A 19,838-nucleotide genomic window follows, 5' to 3' on the forward strand; every position below is an offset into this window, starting at 1 on the left:
CGCTACACTCCTAGTCTCTTGCCCAATCATCGGACGCTAATGTGAAATTCAAAAATTGCAACCAGTATGATAATATTGACGATTTAAATATAAATGGATTTATCGGTACAGCAGGCTCAAACAAGGTACATTTGAGAAGTTAGCAAACTTCCAGGAAACACCCTATCTACATTGCAATATAGCGAGAGACTTTCTTATTGGCCGTGATCTAATGTTATGAAAGCGATTTGCTATATTTTGTAACATTCTCACTTTCCCAGACACAAAATGATTTTGAACTATTCAATTTTTGTCTAGGTAAATACTATAATTACCGGTATATTGTTGTCTAGTAAATCAAAGTATTGTAACATTCAAATAAACGTTTGATTCAGGTATAACGGGTGATAACCTCCTTTTCGCAAAGTCAAGACGTTGAGAAACATGGTCATAACTTTGCGCAACATTCATTTAAATCTTTTATATATGTTAAAAATGCAGTGTATTTGCAATGTCTATCGCTTGTAGCATTATTATGAACGAATCCAAACTTGTCAGCAGACTCTATGCAATCCTTCCTAGAAGCGAATTTATCTGAGGGGATTACCTAAAATGCTCATTGTATAGAGCAGTTGGATGTTTAAATCCCCTTGGATTGATGATTTAAATCTACCTAGCAATGGTATTACCTAATACTTGCGTAATAATTCAATTTCAGGATGACTATAAAATGCTACATGCCTTGGATGATGACCAGGAATCACTGGAAGATGTACACGGTGACAAAGAAATGGATGTTGAAGAGAACGAACTAAAAACATTCATGCAATCGCTGGGGTTTGATGATGTGAACAGGTATAGTATATAATGGTGTACTCATTGAGTTGGTATATTGAGAGTAACAAAGTACAACCACCTCATCATTCTATTGGTGGTATATGGTTTTGTAAATTGCATCACCAACCTGATTTTGTGGTGATATCTATTCTTAAATTGAAGGAAATCTGCCCCTGTATATGTCATGTGACTATAACTGCAACCAAAACAAAGTACCGGTAAGTCAAATGCTGAAATTTGTCAAAACTGAAATGTCTTTGGACATCTTCAAATGAAAAGTATACCAGGTATCGTAGAATCAATTTTTATAATTGATCAGGTACTAAATTTACATTACTGGTAGTTGACATATTTATTTTAATACATTCATAATGAGATGTGGAAAAGATCTTCAGTTATGGTATGTGGTTTTGTGTATTGAATAGCCACCACTTTTTCATTGAAACTTGTGATGCAGGATAAATGGAGTCTGAAACATTATCTCAACTTTGCAACGATTCATGTCAATACTACCAGGGTTCTCCCCAGAAAAAATGCTTAGCGCCGCAGCTAATTTGCATATTAATTTGCATATCATTTACATACTTTTCCTTCATTGATTAACAGAACTTATTTACAATTATGAATATTAGTGAGCTTAGTCACAGTGCAAATATTTTTTTAATGGAATCAACACATTTCGTTTGACAATTTAGAAGAGTTTGAAACATTCTCGAAATACAAATGCTGCAGACTAAAAACAAACACAAATAATTATTGTTGCAATTTAATTGTATTGTAAAACGTTGAATGAAACGCATTCAAAACGTTAAGCCAGAGTTATGTTCACTAATCTCATAATTTTATTCACTCCATAAACATTCTCCTTCAAAAAATCGATCACGTAATTAATTGGCGTATTGTTGTAATTTATTATTCGTACCATCAACTTCTAAAACGTTTACATTTACAGTAATTAGCAAACAAATGAAAACGATCATCAAAGTTACGACGTGACATAACTTACATGGCGATGTTATACACCGGTTATAGCAATAATTCCTCAAAAAATGTTACTTCTTTTTTTTTGATATGAAATGTAAGTAAAATCCGACTTATTTTTATCGGGAGGCGAGCGATTATTTTTGATCACTCGATCGCTTCAGTAAAAAAAAACAGACCCGCCATAATGTTTGTGAAACATTAGCATGTGTCCTTTGACCCGATGGGTCAAGCATGCCAATAACCAATCAAAATGCTGCATGGTAATGTCGGTAGAATCCAAAGTTTTCCGAATGGTAGTGATCATAAAAATTACATTGCAGAAGTTAAGCGATGTCGTAGCACGATGTGTTGGCATCGATTTCAATTGAAAACTGCATGATGGCTTTCGAAAGAGGTGATTTGCAATTTTTAAAAGATAAAATATGTCTTGAAAGAAGAGTTTTTACATGATTCGCGATGATAACAGTTCAAATGTATTTTACCAAATCACGCAATAAACACATTTTTTTCTTGAGTAGCGTGAACTGATCGTGAACTCCGCTTTGACCATGTTATATTGAGGTGGAATTGATTTTGAAAGAATTTTAGCCTTCAATCTAAAGACTGTGTCTATCGCAGAAAGTAGTTACTTACAAACAAAGAGGTGCTAATTTCACAAATGTGACTAGCCGCTGCGTATCGTGCGACTAGGTCTATTGTTTACAAATTATAATCTACGACTGGCAGGATGTGTGTCGGTCGGTAAATAATTATAATAACAATCGGACAATAGTCCTGGTCGGGAACGTTTCCGTGGTGGTCACGGTCGGGGCTGACCAGCATAGCGAACAAAGCTTTTGCACATCTGATATTGGCATGTCAAATATGAAATCAAGCGCCGAGGTGGGAACAAATAGCGTCGAGGTCCCAAGTAAAGCCCTGGGGAGAACCCTGACTACATGTACCACATGCTGCCCATACAATATAGAGTAAAAAGTGAGTTTATGGCATAGTGTTAAATTAATGTATCCAGATTATATAAAACATTATTTGGTATCAGACAAGCTCATAGCCTAACATGTAGGTGTGAGTGGCGCCCTCACAGGCTGAACGGCATCAGAACCCACTAACGCCTGACAGAATACTGTATGTCTCGTTGACAAGATCAATACTGTGAATTCGCAAAGTTCACGCCTTCTTGCAATGAGTTTCAATGAATATTTATTTTGGTTGTCGTGGCAACACAGCGCGGAGGGTACAACTCGCGCAACCTTGTCAGGCTACAACAGACTGTTCCTTTCCTGTGCAGACACTCACTCGTAACCAGGGAGACAAAACCATTTTTGCTTTATTGGCAAAAATTGCAGACTGTTTTCAACAATGATAAACATTCAGCGGAAACTTGCCAGCACCTTATCACATATTACCGTATGTCAACAAATCAACTCTGCCGTGAATGGTTACTGTCACTATCTGACAGTCCCGCAATTTCATTGGTACTGACAAAAAATCATTGGGGAAAGTGCAAAACTACACCATACATTTATCCATTCATGATTTCGTCATTGCCAGGGAGAAAAAGAAATCCGATACAAAGAAGTCCTCCACAGAAACGGAAAAATCAGGTATTAAAGACACTAAGAGTAAAGCGAAGACAAAGTCAGTAGATGGTGATAAAACCTCAAAGGGGAAGAAAGTGAGTGACGTCCAGCATCCTGAAGTGAGCAGTACTACTCTTTCCACTGCAGTGAGTACGAATAAAGATGTCCACGGCAAGAAGTATTTGGTTCAACCTGGTGGCAAGTGGTTAGATGAATCTGTAAGTATGTAATTATTGTGATGGTGTACGTCAATCACTCGGCTCTCTCCTCCCAGAGTGTACATGTTGAATGCATAAGTAGAATATATAATTATTTAATTTCCGTGTACATACAAAATGATGTACATGTTGACTGTCAGACTTCGCAAACTACACAACAAGTCGCTGATATTGTCTAGAAAATATTTCTCAAGCGAGATATTTGAATGATTCATACTTTTTTCAACACATTGTACTTGCTACATAAATTAATGATGTTCATTTGTTTCAGTTTGAAAATGACCCTGTTGTTAGCACTGACATCAGTTCACAGCTTGTTGAAAAATACAGAGTGATGGCAGAGAAACTATTCCACAATGATGTATCACTCTATACCGAAAGTATGTACTCATCATAAACAGTGTGTCTAATGTTTGTACAATTTATAGTAGTAATAAACTGATATTAATTGTACTAATTGCATCATGAGAGGTGTAATTTGATTGGCTCATTCATACACTATGTATACAAACGTTAACATAGGTGTCAATCCTGTGTGCTAACTTATCATGTACAGTGTTGTCTGTTTTGAAATTATGTATCATCACAAAATTATCATTCACTAAGTTTAATGTTACATGATCTTAGCATGTGCCGAAATTGTTATTTTTTACCAAATACCACTTTTGCTCCATGAAAGAGGAGAGTGTCAACAGTCCCTCAGGCCTAATTCGTCCATATGAATAAAATTAAACTAAAGATGTCTTCTGCAAATTTTACTACAGCATCGTTCCGCAGGTATAATTATTATCAAGGCTGAACCTGTAAGCTACAACAGTCACACAGGCTTTCCAAATTGGTTCATGTGTGCATCTATTTGAGATGTCCTTGATATATAGCAAATAAAATACTGTCATTTCTAATTCATGTTACAGAGAAATCTGAAGACACGAGTGGCAGCAGTGCGTGGATTCAGACTGTCATTTCGTCGGGTACGCTGGGTGATAAGATAGCTGCACTGTCCAGTATGGTACAAAACTCACCGATACACAATGCACCTAAACTCGACACTATGATTAATATGTGTAAAAAGAAAGGAAGGCGTGAGGCACTGATGGCGATGGAAAGTCTCAAAGATTTATGGATATCGGAGTTATTGCCGGATAACAGAAAACTGAGGAAATTTTCACGGGTGAGACATTTTAAATGTGATGGAATGACTTCATTTATATTCTCTTGAAAGCTGCTCCAATTTGTCGGCATGCCTCTAAAAACTGGGACTTATGTTTTGGGTTCCATCCATGCCTCCATGCCTGGTTAATTTTGTTATTGATTGTCTGTATATATTCAGAACAATCTTTACTATGCCTGTGATCAACATATTATTGAAACCCATTTTATTTGATTCTTTATTTCTCTTCACTTACTGGTATTTATTTATTAATTAATTAATTAATTAATACAGCATCCATTTGATCAGCTGTCAAAGATCACTGGTGGTAATAAAACTGCTAAAAATAAAAGGTTACTGCTGTGGTATTTTGAAGATTTCCTCAAAAAGAAGTATGAAGAATATTTAGAAGCAGTAAAGGTTTGTTTTTTTATAAGCACTACCGGTACAAATTCATGGTATTTTGCAAAGGGAAATCGTTAAACCCTATTTTAATGGCAATTTAGATTATAAAATGTGCAAGATGCATACAATTGAAGTTCATAATTCACAAACTTGTTTGGGTACTCGCAAACATCAGGGTCTGTAGTTGCCATGGGGAAAATTTTTTTTTGAAGGATTCTTCACCATTGCCAGATAGGGTCATTGTGAATAAATTATTCAAGACTTAATTTTATCTTTCTTTCCAAAAAGAAATTGTAAGTGTATGTCAAAATGATAAATGTGTTCTGTCATATCAAGATGTTATATAATAGAGTAGAGAAATTAGTGAATATTTTGCAATTGTTGAGGTTGTGCTCTCAGTGTGTTATGTGTTACTACCGGTATGTAATAATGTTGATTTCATTTCAGCTGCTATCACATGACACAGTGGCAGCGGTCAAATCAAGTGCTCTCAGTGCCATCTATGAGTTATTGGTGCAGAAACCAGAACAAGAAAAAGTAAGTGTTATCTCAGTGTAGTTATCTGTACTTGAGTTTTCTGTGACATCACTTTTGAATATCTGGCATAATAATGGCTTTCATTTGCATGTTATGCTGTTAAAGGCCCAATTCACTTGCCCCGGGCAAGTGTGAATTCAAGGTGTAACTATGCTAATGAGTGTTGTTAATCACTTGCATAGCCATGTTTACGAAAACCGGTAGTTTATTTACTAGCTGATAACACTAATCTTCGTAAACATCTATAGAGCATGGACCTGAGCTACATACGCATCCCGTAACGACTAAGCTAATAACGCAGTTATTAAGGGACGTGTTACGAAGTGATGTGGCATTGATTCATGCTTATAACAACAACAATAGTCTTCTTCTGAACTGCGGATTTACCACATCATGTCATTTGCCATCCTTGTATCGTTGAATTACGATGCCACTGCGATGAAGACGATGTACGTACGCTTAGAGTGATGTCACACTACGGTCAACAATTTAAAATATATTCGCTTCACGGCCAAGGCTGTTGGAACCGTACCGGCTATGGCCGGACCACTTCTGCGCGTCCCCCCTAGCAGACATGGTCCTTAGGCCCACGTCATCATACGCTTCGGGCCTACGGCCCTCGATAGATGGCCGGACCAACTAATTTTTTTCCTACGGCCTTGACGGCACTCACACTTTCACTCTCATAAATGCTGCTACTGATGCATGGTAATAGCAAAGAAAATAAATTTGAAACGATGCATCATTCCGTGTAATTCCCTTTCTATTGTAAAACATGGCGACACATCGAAAAGTCAAGTTAAGTTCATCGTCTGCTATGCGAGTTCACGTCTGCGATTGAACAATAACTTGACGTTGCATATTTTTATTTTTCTATGGATTATTTTTTTGCACATGGCTTCGAAATCGGTCATTTTCGAGGAGATAGTTGTTGGGTGTCCACTAACTATATCACAGTTACTAAAACCGTGACTATATACTAGTACTTCAAGTTTCTGAGACAAGCCATTTGGGACTATGCGCATACACCATGACACAAAACCGGAACAGAAAATATTGAGGCACCCCGTTAACGGCGAGTAAAATGGAAAGATACCTTTATAGCGACGAGGACACGTGAACCTCAGTAAATATAAACCTAGCAGTAGTATACAGTTGTCCGTCATTAAGATGGACAAACACGGCAGAATAAATCTCTGATTTGATGGCAACATTTTCGTTATTCCCACATCCGCGCCCTGTTTATCCACTCTGATTGGGAGTTGATTGTAGATGGGAATCAGTACGAATTACCACCTGGCGAATTCAACACGAATGCGGGGTTAGATGACAGCGGATTTCTTCCCAACTCTGGCCCTGACTTGGTAATAAAAAGGTACTTCCGAGAAAAGGAATATAATTTCTGTCTTTTGCCAACTTTGCGTTACCACGAATAAGCAAGATTCGTCTCATTAAAACAACTAGGGGTATTTCTGGCTCGTACTCTCTGTGGCAACTTTTTAAATTTGGAAACACGATTGTCATTGCCTTCGTTGAATCCACTATGTGATAATGAGAAACTCATTAGAAACTGTGTAAATGTTTGTGGAGATAAGAAGACGCATCCTGTTTCAGCGGTCCAACATCACGTGACTTTGATTGACAGCAGTTAATTATTCAAGCTTAGTAGCGCATCCCTTTCCCCAGTTCGTGTTTTTGACTTTTATCCGCCATACACTATTTATTGTCATAAATACTACGCACAGTCACTGCTGTGATATTCACAGTCACATACATCCACTTCACAGTCAGCTGGCGCACACGTGATAATAAAATAAATACAATATTTACTATATGGGGGCCGCCATCTTGAATGCAGCATAAAACTAATTAAGAGACACGTTGTGAAACGCGTTTTTCAGATTCCTACAAATAAGGACAAAAATACCGATCTTTCACGGAAATACGATCCATTGGGATAATATTAAGCCAGTTGATAACAAAATTCGGCCGAATTTGTCGTTATTGTGTGGAAAAATCCCTTAAATGTAAACACCTAATTACACGAAGAATATAGAACACTTTCCAGCTCAGCAGCCAATCAGCGACGGCCTTACAGTCAGATGACAATTTCAGTTTTAAAATATCCCAAGAAAGTGTTCTATGTTCTTTGTGTAATTAGGCGTTCGTATGCAAGGGATTTTCCACACAATTTTGTTATCGGTTGGCTTAATATAACCCCAGCAAATCGCATTTTTGTGAAAAACGCGTTTCACAACTTGTCTCTTATTTAGTTTTATGTAAATATCGTATTTATTTTATTATCACGTGTGCGCCAGCTGACTGTAATCCACTTTGACACGACAAAATCTACCTGTGAGTTCAAGAAACCATGTTTTTACCGGAGCTTGGCTGGAGCTGTTCACTACAGCGTGACAAGAAATAATCCCTATTGTTTAGAAGCATATTTATAGTATACCTAGGCCTTTAAACTTGACCAATTGGTTATAGTGTATGATCTGTTACACTGAAGTCTGTAATGTCTGTAACTCATACATTGGTTATAATTTCAAACAGCATGTTATGAATTCTGTGAGCCCATGCAGTGGTGCGAGTCATTACAATTTCTGTTTGATTCATGTGTGAACTCTTCCTGGAATGGAGAGAAGTGCCTGTTTAGCCAATCCAATTGCCTTGTTTGGATTTGAGTGATACTGATTTCAAATGAAACATTTTGTTATAAGTATACCCCACATGCTTTGTTGACTTTAGTGTATCTTTTTTGTAAGTTTGTTTTCTTTCTTGTTCTATAGTACTTACTGTCTCAGCTTGTAAATAAAGTTGGTGATCCAGATTACAAAATAGCTGCCAGGACATCACATTTACTTGGAAAACTTGGTAAGCATTAATATGTATTGCATATGCATATTTCTAATGTCATAGCGCCACCAGTGGCAGATTTTAGAATGGAGGTGATGAAACTTGATATACCGTATGTAATGCTTTTACATTCAAAACTGTCAAGGCCACTCTTTTATAAAAACATTCATGTTTTTATCACTTCCAAATATATTTAAATGTTGTATGTACCATGGTTGAATAAGTCACTTTTCATAAAATAAACACAAACAAATACTTTATATTTTTGTCAATGGTTTGGATTATAGCAAATTATAGAATAATACATAAAAAATGAAGATTTTTCATACTTTTTGAGGTTTTCGTTTCAGGCAATTCCACTCTACAGTTGTGAAATATTTAAAAAGAAAAAAAAAAGCGGTATTGCCAATTATGTAATTAGCATGAAATCTTAAAATAGACAAGCTTATTATAAATGATCAAATTTTAGAGTTTGCTATGAATTCTATACAACTGAGCTAGCATTGAATAATGAACACTGTTCATAGATATCTCGTGATAATATCCACCATGCCCTGATTGTGTCTTGATGTCATCATGATTGTGAAAATCAATTGTTGTTTTAGTGGCAGCACATCCACAGATGAAACTTGTTGTAGCGGAGGAAGTTGAGACGGTATTATACCGTCCGAATATTGGAGTCAAAGCCCAGTAAGTGACTATAATGTGTGTTTGCTATATTTTATTCAACCCTTGGGATATTTTACTATAATAGGGTATGTCTACATCGTGCGTTAAAATTTGCATATAAATTAGCGCGTAACAAAGATTGTGATAAAGGAAAGAGTGGTATAAACAAAGATCAGTGATTACTTGAAATCGATACCAGGAAGGGGGGGGGGGGGTAAAAGAAAAGTTATATAACATTTCGTTATTTAATAATTTATTAAAATACATAAGTTTGTCCAACTCCCTGTGCCTGCACTGAAGGTTGCCTGCACTGAAGCCTGCCTGCACTGAAGATTGCAGGCACTGAAGCCTGCCTGCACTGAAGATTGCAGGCACTGAAGCCTGCCTGCACTGAAGATTGCAGGCACTGAAGCCTGCCTGCACTGAAGCCTGCTTGCACTCAAGCTTGCCAGTACAGAAGCCTGCTTGCACTGAAGCTTGCCAGCACTGAAGCCTGCCTGCACAGAAGCCTGCCTGCACAGAAGCCTGCCTGCACAGAAGCCTGCCTGCACAGAAGCCTGCTTGCACTGAAGCTTGCCAGCACTGAAGCTTGCCTGCACTGAAGCCTGCTTGCACTGAAGCTTGCCAATACTGAAGCTTGCCAGCACTGAAGCTTGCCAGCATTGATGCCTGTTTACACTGAAGCTTGCCAGCATTGAAGCCTGTCTCTACACTGGAGCCTGCCTGCACTGAAGCCTGCCTCCACTGAAGCCTGCCTGCACTGAAGCCTGCCTGCACCGAAGCTTGCCTGCACCGAAGCTTGCCTGCACCGAAGCTTGCCTGCAATGAAGCCTGCCTGCACTGTAGCTTTTAATCACAAAATCAAGCATAATTTTCACTCTAGGCTGTGTGCATGCATTTTGGCAGATACTAAACTTTACTTTATGATTCTCGTTTTTCATGAACTTTACTAAGGCCAAAATATTATACAAATTGGGAATGCAAATTGAAGTGTTGGAGAGTTACATTTCACAAATCTTTTTTGTGCGCTATTATAACATTGATCATATTATTATTTCATATTTGTATATTTTATTCCAGATATTATGCAGTATGTTTTCTGAATCAGTTTGTCCTGAGCCATGATGAGCCAGAATTGGCTGCCAAACTCATCTCCATTTATTTTGCATTTTTTAATGTAAGTGAATTCCATTCTTTACAGTTACTGTGTTTGCATAGAAATCGATTATGATATATGGGGTTATCGTTATGTACTAATTAATTATGTCATTTAATTGCCACTGTACAGTGTACCATAGTATTTAATAGACTAACCACTCTGACTACATGTACCATTTTAGCTCTATTAGCAGCACTTATTACATGTATTAGGGGGTCCAAATAAAATAAAAGTTTTTTTTCTTTGAAACCTTTGAATGCCAAAATACACTTCTGTCATCTTTCATTGCTAACAAAAATATTAAAAACTGTATTTTTTTCACCCAACATGTGAACACTGACAATACTATATTAGTCACAACACAGGTGTATGTGATAGTGCGATTTCTGTATTCTAATTTGTATTTTCATGGTCGTCCCAATCGTCAATCAAATTTCATATTTGTGGTTGCCCTATGACTAAAGTGATAGTCATGAACAACTATCTTCACAGCAAGTAGCACTTTGTGTTTACCAAACAGTATGTGAAACACTACACTGGGTTTTATTTTACCTTGTTTAGCTCATACGTATATATTTAAATTTAACAATAAAATATATTGTTTCCATCAAAAAAATAGTGAAATTAACCCATTTCTGGTCAATTCAATGTAAAAGTAAATGGGGGCTGGCAGAATAAGTGTTAAATATTTTTCAGGCTTACATAACCTGTCTGTATTTCTCTCATTGATATGACAATCATCAGTTTCACTGATTTAATTTCTCTCCATAGGCTTTTGTTAAAAAGAAAGAAATTGACGGCAAAATGTTGAGTGCTCTTTTGACTGGTGTTAACCGGGCATATCCGTTTGCTAAAGGTAATCATACAAAATACAATAACAGTTGTGAAATAGTCTTAGAAGCATTTGAAAATCTATATCACATATTTTATTAGTTTTCATATGAATGATATAATCTTCCAGCCAAAATAACAATTAATCTACTGAAATCACTTGTTAAAATCAACGATAGTAGGCATTCTGCATGTCAGTTGTCAATTTTACAGCCATTGTCTTTAAAGTAGAAAAGCAACAACATCATTTTTGCGTCCATATTCCATCATGTATTTGCTACACTAGGGTGCAAATGTATTATAAAATGCTGTGGAAATAGGCATTAATAAAGACAATGACAGAGTTGATCAGTTGGTGTACATCCAATACAAACCACATATATATTAGTTATTTACATGCACCTCTAGTGGAAATGCACTTTCTCCTAAATAATGGCCTATGATATTTTTCTTCATCAAGAAGGAATTTTTTGCAGCAGTTGATAATTAAGAAATTGTTGTACTGACAATGCTGGCCTCAAAATTTGATCAGCTTTTATTTTGGCCATAGAGGGCATAGTTTAATTTGATCGCCAAGCTCTGCAGGATAAAGTGTTTTTCCATACAATCAGTTTGGAGAATGGCTTCCTATCAAATAGAGAAGATTACCTTCTGTCGATTCTTCATACTGTTCCACTCTTCAGTGTGTGTTAAAGAACCCAGATATATATTTTTTTTGATTAATTCTCTCACCACTTATAAAACAAGGTGATGGAATTTCCAAAACTGTAAATTGACTTCTAGATCAAAGTAATAAATAAAACAGTTTAGTATGGCCTGGTTCTCAAAATAATATCCTCTTGTTCCTGTTCTCTGACATGCTTTCTATTTATTATCAGTTGATGATGAGACTGTAAATGCACAAATGGATACCATATTCCGTGTAATTCACATAGCACCATTCCAGACAGGATTACAAGCTTTAATGTTGTTACACCAAGTTATGGATGCAAGGTAATGTAAAATAAGTTGTATCCTGTCTCTTACACCAGCACCTTGTAACTGAACACATTAACATGCTAATTTCAGAGCTTGTGTACATGTATATGACACAATCGGTTTACAGTACCGGTAAGTCTCAAGTTATTTTGCCGCTAACTTAAACCTTCTCGTGAATTTGACAGTACAATTGACTTTCAAAACTTGCTGGTGCCAACTAATGGCGACGCCCATTCCAGACTAATATACCAGAGGATTTACAATTCTTTGTAATGTGGAAATTAAATAGACAATTTAATTAATATATCATTTCAATACAACTTTGTTTTTCAAATTTAACAATGATATTTATCATTCTTGAAATGATGAATCATGGTCAGAATACATACCAATCACCGTCTTGAGTATGAGGCCAACTGTTTATGCAAATTCAGTTAAACACTTTGTGAGACAGTTCCCCAAATTGCTGCTGCAATACTTCTAGAAATCGCTTTCTGATTATTTTTATTTTCAGGCAGGCAATGTCAGACAGATACTACATGGCTTTGTACAAGAAACTTGCCGACTCGGAACTGAAAAACTCACCAAAGCAAGAAATGTTTTTAAATCTACTCTTCAAGTCACTGAAAGCTGACATGGTCTTGCAGAGAGTTAAAGTAAGTGATTTACCCCATATAACTGTTACAGTGTGTTAAACATTTGGATATAAATTCACTTATTTTTACAGGAGACAATGACCTATCCTACTATGGTGTGGATTATAAAATTAAACTGTTAATAAAAGTTTTGACTGAATTGAATTTGAATGAAATTTGGGTTCCATGCCATAAAGATATAAAGAATGAAATTGACAAATTTTGGATAACTTAGCAAATGGCAAAATTATCATTTGTTATGGATTACCGATAGTTTCTATGGTAACGCTGTTTCATCATAACCCCCCCTCCCTCCCTCCCAATTTAGCTCAGTGGGTTGAAATGTATTATTATAGTTATAATTTTTGTATTACAAATTTTGAGAATATTTCCACTTTTCCAAAATAATAATTTATAATAATTTAATAATATTTTATATTTAATAGGAATTCCAATTGTACATATGTACAATAGTGACAATTTAGCTCTAACTCCCTAAGAAAAGGGAAGGTTATAGTTTAGAATGTAGAAATACAGCACTCTACTACCACTCTTATTTTTGTCTCAGTGTGTGAGGACTTATGTCACTGAGTCGCTGATTTGATGTGAAGTTAATTAAAGCCAAGAGAAATTATTTATTAAACTGCAATTTCACTCCAGGTCTTTGACATGAATTACTGTTGTGCGTTTGTGACCATAATATTTTCTATGTATATTCATCTATCACTAAACCTTCCATCCACTCATGCATACTTGTATATTCTCCTTGTCTTGCAGGCATTTGTCAAACGCCTACTTCAGGTGTGCAGTTGTCAGCAGCCGTCATTTGTCTGTGCATCTTTGTTTTTAGTATCTGAGCTATTCCGATTGAAAGATGGACTCAAGGCATTATCACGAGTAGCTGATGTAAGCTTCGTTATTACTTTCAGTGTCAATCATAAATATATTATGTTGACATCACTGCTGTCAGAGGCATACTCCTCTGCTCAGTATCTTCTAAGCATGTTCTATTTTTTATTATTGTGCGAGGCACTGTTTTTACTGAAGGTTGATTCACATATATTCATGCAATCTGTTTATTGATCCAATCCAATATGGCCATTTTTCAAAATTTCATTATTTGAATGTTTCATAACATTTTGTTCACAATATCTTAACTGATTTTGAATATAAAAACTGTGTGTTGTGTTGTTTAATAGGTGTAAGCAATTTTGAATCCAGAACTATTTTCAAATCTCAGTTGATCAATTGATTTGGGGGGAAAAAGTCATTTAGATGCATCTCTCGGGTTTCATGGGTCAATGTATGCACAAATAACTGTTTCTTGGTCCCCCTATTTTGTGTCTGCAGGCATGATATTGAGATGCAGCTATGATCAAAACATGTCATATTATAGATATCCCAAGATGCATTATGGTGTTTTATGCATGCTTCTATTAGATATGTGCTTCCAATAAATCAAATACAGGAGCCATTGACGGATTTTATTAGTCCCCGTTCAGGCGCAGTCTGCAAACGGGGACTTATGTTTTGACCTCCGTGCGTGCGTCCATACCTGTATCTTAGAAATGCCTGGACCAATCACAATCAAACTTCACACATACATCATACATGATATTATACATATGTTATACATATGTACGTCAATTTGTTTCACGATCTGATTCAAGATGGCCGAATGGCGGCCATTTTTGTGCTAAAAATCATCAAAAGAAAGCATTCCCCGGCTGTTTACAGATGGATTTTTGTTCAAACCTTGTATATACGTTGGACATTATAAGACCTTGATGCACATAATTTTGTTTTACGATCTGATTCAAGATGGCCGAAACTTGGTATATACATTAGACATTATGGGACCTTGATGCAAATATTTTTGTTTTTCAGATTAGATTTAAAATGGCCGACTGGTGGCCATTTTGTTTTAATGATTGGGCTTCTGGAGCCATATCTTTTAAATGCTTTGACTGATTATATATATTTAAATTTTATATATTCGTTATACATCATGTTATATATATATATATATACAAGTATTCAAAATGGCTGATTTTGAATGTTGTTCCAGAGCAATATCTCTCAATATGGACAAGTACTTGTTTGACGATCAGATACAAATGTCAATCATTTTAATGTTAACAAATCATATTCCTGACATGGTTATATTCCAGCTATATTACTATAAACAAAACTATATATCTTAAATTTGATAACTAATGGGAACTGTGCCATGCATGGCTTGTTTAATTCATAGTATTTAGAAGATTATGGTGATGACGATGAAGAAGAGCATTTTAAGGATGAGACAGACAGTGACAACGCTGTATCTGAGGATGAACCTGAAGAAAATCCCAACCCATCAGTGTCATCCTGGGTGCATCACAAACTTGCTCAAGGTTGGTCATTATCTTTAAAGAGTTTTCGGTTTATTATTAAATCACATAATGGGTGTGCTGCGTAAACTTGAATGTTGCATTTGACATTGTTAACTCCTAAGAGCTTTCTAGACATACATACATAGTGGGTGGCCACTTTGCTAAAAAAAATGTTGAGGGACAAATAAATTAATTTGAACTATGTCATGTGCAGTTTAGCTGCAATGCTTAAGCAATATGTGGTGAGAGAGAGTGAGTGGGTGGGATAGTTGTGTATAAAATAGGAAAGGTAGGTTCTCAGCATGGACAAAACAATAGATTTTGAAATTCCAGACTGCAATAATAGTTAAGCACTGATCTGATCATCCATAGACATGCTATTTAAATTTATAAAATATCATGTGATTTAAAAAAAAGCCAATATGATGTAATGGGCTCCACTGGAGCCTGAAGTTATACCGTGCTTAATTTCAAGGTGCATCCACTGGTAAAAAATGTTTCTTTTTTCTAAATGGTGATCATTTTATAATGTACACATTGCAATATCATTTTAACAGTCATTGTAACTAGTGATTGATGGTCATATGATGATTGTCAGTCATTAGGATGTCCAGTGAAGCAACAAGCACGTTTGCTGATATTAAAATGATTTTGATTGATCTACTCATGATTGTTGTAATGGCAGGTAATAATAACATGTAGGTACACTTCTTGGATCGACTTCGCTTCAGCTGCAACTTTGAGTAACTCCGAAAAAGTTATACATGTACAACTAGAGCAGATTATAAATTCAGTTATATGGACTAGTTTGCTTCTGAATCTTTGCCTGGGATATGTTCCTTACTATTTTAATTTAACAAACTCGTATGTCGTTTGGTGAAATGCTGCAATGGTCTAGTTAATGTCTGTATATTTGTTATTTTGGGACTTGTTTATTGGATCTGTAATTCGTTAATAAAGTTATGACAATGATTTGGAAGATATCATTCAAGTATTCAGGAGTAAGCTATTTGTCCAGTTATCTTTTTTCACTTTTATTTCAAATCTCATTTTAAACTTATCACAAAGCAGGGTCAGGTGGAAAACATTTTTTTTGTGCCGTTTCAATGATATGTAACATGCACTATGTCATTTGTAGGCAAAATATTTATTTTCTTAGTTTTGCTTTGCAATGAATTAACAAATGTTCTGTTAATATTTTCCACCACTCAAGGTTCAGATGAAAAGTCTAAATATGATGCAATGAATCGTAATCCTTTATATTGTGGTGCAGAATGCAGTATTCTATGGGAGCTAAAGAAGGTACATATGTGTTTACTATGATGGCAGCCATATTGTATTTTTAATCTCTCAAAATAAATATCTGTAATCCCCCATTCGTGCATAGAATATAATTTACATATTTAGTCACATGCTTTATAGTTGGACAGAGATTCCCTGGAAATGTGCACCCTCATGTACATTGTTGCTGAGAATTTGTGTACGGGATTGGAATGTGCAGCAGTAGAGAATGACTTTTGACCTTTGGGGGTTTGGCCTCATTTATATGCATAACTGTGACTTTTGGCAAACTACGGTAGATACAGAAATGCTGCCAAATAAATAGCATTATTATACATCTAGAAGAGTCTTATTCATTGTTCTCTTCTGGACCACTGACTTCATTCATTCCAAAATTAATCTGCACTCATTTAAATGTTCAAAACATACCTTTTTGGGGGTTAACTGCATCAACATTGATGCGTTCAAGATTGTCATTCGAGTCGCATTCAAATACTTTATTTTAGCTGGAATTAATTTTTGTTGGGTGTTTTGTATGGAATTTATTTTCACTAATTTTTGATGAGTTGAATGTAAAATATAGGGGAAAAAAGGTATATCGCTGGTTTTTATTTTCACTGAATCATCCCTTCCGTGAAAATTCCAAGCGAAAATAAAGTATTTTACAGTACTTTCTTCAGTTTACATTAAATGCAGCAGTGTTATAGTGTGTGATGAAAATAGAATCCTATCATCAATTGCAAACCTGCATACTGCGAAAAAACATTTTTCATTGCTGCCTCGTGCTGTTGTCTCTCATAAAATGATTACCGGTACTACAAAGCAGGAAAAAGATGTATAACAATACTATAAAAATAGTAAATATATAAAAGCTGTTTGGACCAATAAATATAGCGTAATATTTCATCATTGTCCTAAGTAACTGATCACAATAGCTAGAAGCTTTTAAGGTAGGACCCAGGGAAATACGGAGTTTGAACATAAAGAATTCCTGGAGAGCCATACATAAAGCTACCTCCCATAAAGTATATATATTATGAAAGCTTGAATTTCGGGGAATACAACTGACCATATTGCGTGCCCAATGTTGCCGAATTGATCACGTGACACCGTTTTTAGCTAAACCCCCGAAAAATTGATAATCCCGCGCTATCTTGAAGACGCTGTGAGATATCCGTCCTAAAATGTGTGAATGAACGAAGTGTGAACTGTTTTCTAAAAGTACTTCTAGAAATTTTTATCGGGTATTATCTCTTTACCATGTGTCCATCCTATTTCCTGTGCAATTATTTAATCTTGACTGACACCTTTCAGGAGTTCTTGTTCATGCAAAAAAAAAGATGTGACTAAATCTAGAATACTTCGTTGGATCATGGCCTCAAATATTCGGTGTGTAAATTTCAAAACGCTGACGCGAACGCAGAAGATTTTAGGGCGGGACAAAGGAGTTGTCCCAGGTCGCACTACCATGTGAAGAAAAAAGCCAAAAACATGTTTGTGACACTTTTTCGCCAATAAAGTCACAATTTTGGTTCCAAGCCATTTCAAAAATTAGTAATTTAGTGCCCACTACTATATCCTAGTTAACGATATAGTCAACGATATAGTCTCATCAATAACAATCAAGCTAAAGTGGGTAAAATCGGTAAAAAATTTGTCGTGGTCTCCCGCTATACAAACTCCATGTGTCAATAGTTGAATAATCGATGTCAAATGTTGAGGGTGTCGTTTAGTTTTTATGTAGATCAATAAACAGTGCGGTCTGCTAATACTGAGAGCTTATTTACCCACAACTTGGTTAGAAGTGGTTGGGATAAGACCCGAGAGATAAGAGCAGTATGACAAAGAACATTGGGAAACGAAAGGGTTTGGCAACCGGAGACAACGAATCTGAACAACAAAGAAAAAGATGCAAGAGTAACACCTCGAGAGTTTTTGACGAAGCCCAAGAAACAGTCATAAAAGAAAATATTGGGTACTGTGGAATACTTTATTTTCACTGGAATTAATTTTCGCTGAAAAGGCTTATCGGGCATTTTGCTTAGAATTTATTATCACTGATTTTTGATGAGTTTAATGTGAAATATAGGAAAAAAAGTGTATTCGCTGGATTTTATTTTCACGGAATCATCCCTTCAGCGAAAATAGCGAAAATAAATTCCAAGCGAAAATAAAGTATTCTACAGTATTACGGGATCCGTATTTCGTATTTTACTAAATAATGTAACAAATTTAATAACATGTAGTAAATGCAACGGTAATCGCGCATCTAATCGCGAAAACTCTACCAAACTTTCATATCCAATAAATCTTGGTGATTCGCACCAACCCTGTCTGATTACGGGTTTCTGTAATCCTGTACCCGTCGAGTGTGAGCGAGGTCAGGTTTGCTTCCGCGTAATTTGCATGAACTAAAATAACATTTACGTCTCGTGTATTTATTGTTATCTCTATGAAATTTATTATTTAATAAAAAAACATCAGAGTTTGTATTTGCTTTTAAAAAAAAAGTTGATTCGAATAACCATCAGTTTTATTTGCTTTTAGAAAGGTCGATCCAGAATAAAACCAGACGCAACGTTTTTACCGGTCATTGAGAGAAACAGTTTGCATATAAAACAAAGGACAGCCCCCATTGCGTGAATCCGGTTCTGTGATTGCTTAGACGCTTGACTTGTGTCACTTCGGGGCCCAGTGAGGTGTTTCTGTGTGACAACTAGGCCTACAATAAAACAAAATAAGTCAAAATTTACAGACTGGGGCGACCGAAGAGTACAGTATGATTATTACTAGAATGAGTACAGAAATTTCTCGAATGTCTGGGTTTACGTATTACAGTACCCCACAGGGAGCTGTAATGACCTTTGTTTCCCGGAGTGCATTTTACATCGGCTAAGCTTCCATGCATTTTTTAAACCCTCGGTGTGGAATAAAACAAAGATTGTGTAAATAAATAAGAAACTAAGCTCGCAATCTCCCAACTTTAACACTTATTTGACTTTTTGAAGCGACGTATGCCTATTCACAGTTTATTTTCCCCTTGTAGACACCGCCAAAATCACAATTTCATCGCATTGATTTCCCAAAAGACAGCGTCCGGTAATACCAGTCTCACACATGTGGGACGGAGTGGTACACATTTCGGAGACATTGGTGATGTTGGCGTTGTCAACTTCCTCGTTGTCCTGCTCTGAGTCGCTGAGTCGGTTGGTTGAAATAGGAGCCCTTATCACTTTCTTTTAACAGACGTTTCTTTTCTTCGCTCATCGGTAAAGATCTTTCGTTTTTTCATAATTATGGTGCCCCGTATATAGTTTCGAATTGAATACTAGTAAATGAATGAATGCACTGTTGTTGTACC

The 19,838-nt window shown here is 36.0% G+C and overlaps 1 protein-coding gene across 1 annotated transcript in view; it reads left to right on the forward strand.

The window, feature by feature from the left end:
• The window catches only part of LOC100369406 (CCAAT/enhancer-binding protein zeta-like), a 69,519-nt gene that overhangs the window by 1,048 nt on the left and 48,633 nt on the right, over nt 1-19,838 (forward strand). Inside the window, exons 2-16 of the mRNA XM_085492543.1 lie at nt 698-834; nt 3,352-3,598; nt 3,870-3,978; nt 4,513-4,769; nt 5,043-5,168; nt 5,601-5,690; nt 8,483-8,567; nt 9,155-9,239; nt 10,299-10,395; nt 11,149-11,233; nt 12,087-12,201; nt 12,701-12,842; nt 13,599-13,727; nt 15,076-15,217; nt 16,410-16,498. Coding sequence (XP_085348669.1) covers nt 698-834; nt 3,352-3,598; nt 3,870-3,978; nt 4,513-4,769; nt 5,043-5,168; nt 5,601-5,690; nt 8,483-8,567; nt 9,155-9,239; nt 10,299-10,395; nt 11,149-11,233; nt 12,087-12,201; nt 12,701-12,842; nt 13,599-13,727; nt 15,076-15,217; nt 16,410-16,498 — 1,935 coding nt within the window. The remainder of the gene's footprint in view (nt 1-697; nt 835-3,351; nt 3,599-3,869; nt 3,979-4,512; nt 4,770-5,042; nt 5,169-5,600; nt 5,691-8,482; nt 8,568-9,154; nt 9,240-10,298; nt 10,396-11,148; nt 11,234-12,086; nt 12,202-12,700; nt 12,843-13,598; nt 13,728-15,075; nt 15,218-16,409; nt 16,499-19,838) is intronic.

The sequence above is a fragment of the Saccoglossus kowalevskii genome, chromosome 2 (assembly GCF_978046115.1).
Source record: "Saccoglossus kowalevskii chromosome 2, keSacKowa6.1, whole genome shotgun sequence".
NCBI lineage: Eukaryota > Metazoa > Hemichordata > Enteropneusta > Harrimaniidae > Saccoglossus > Saccoglossus kowalevskii.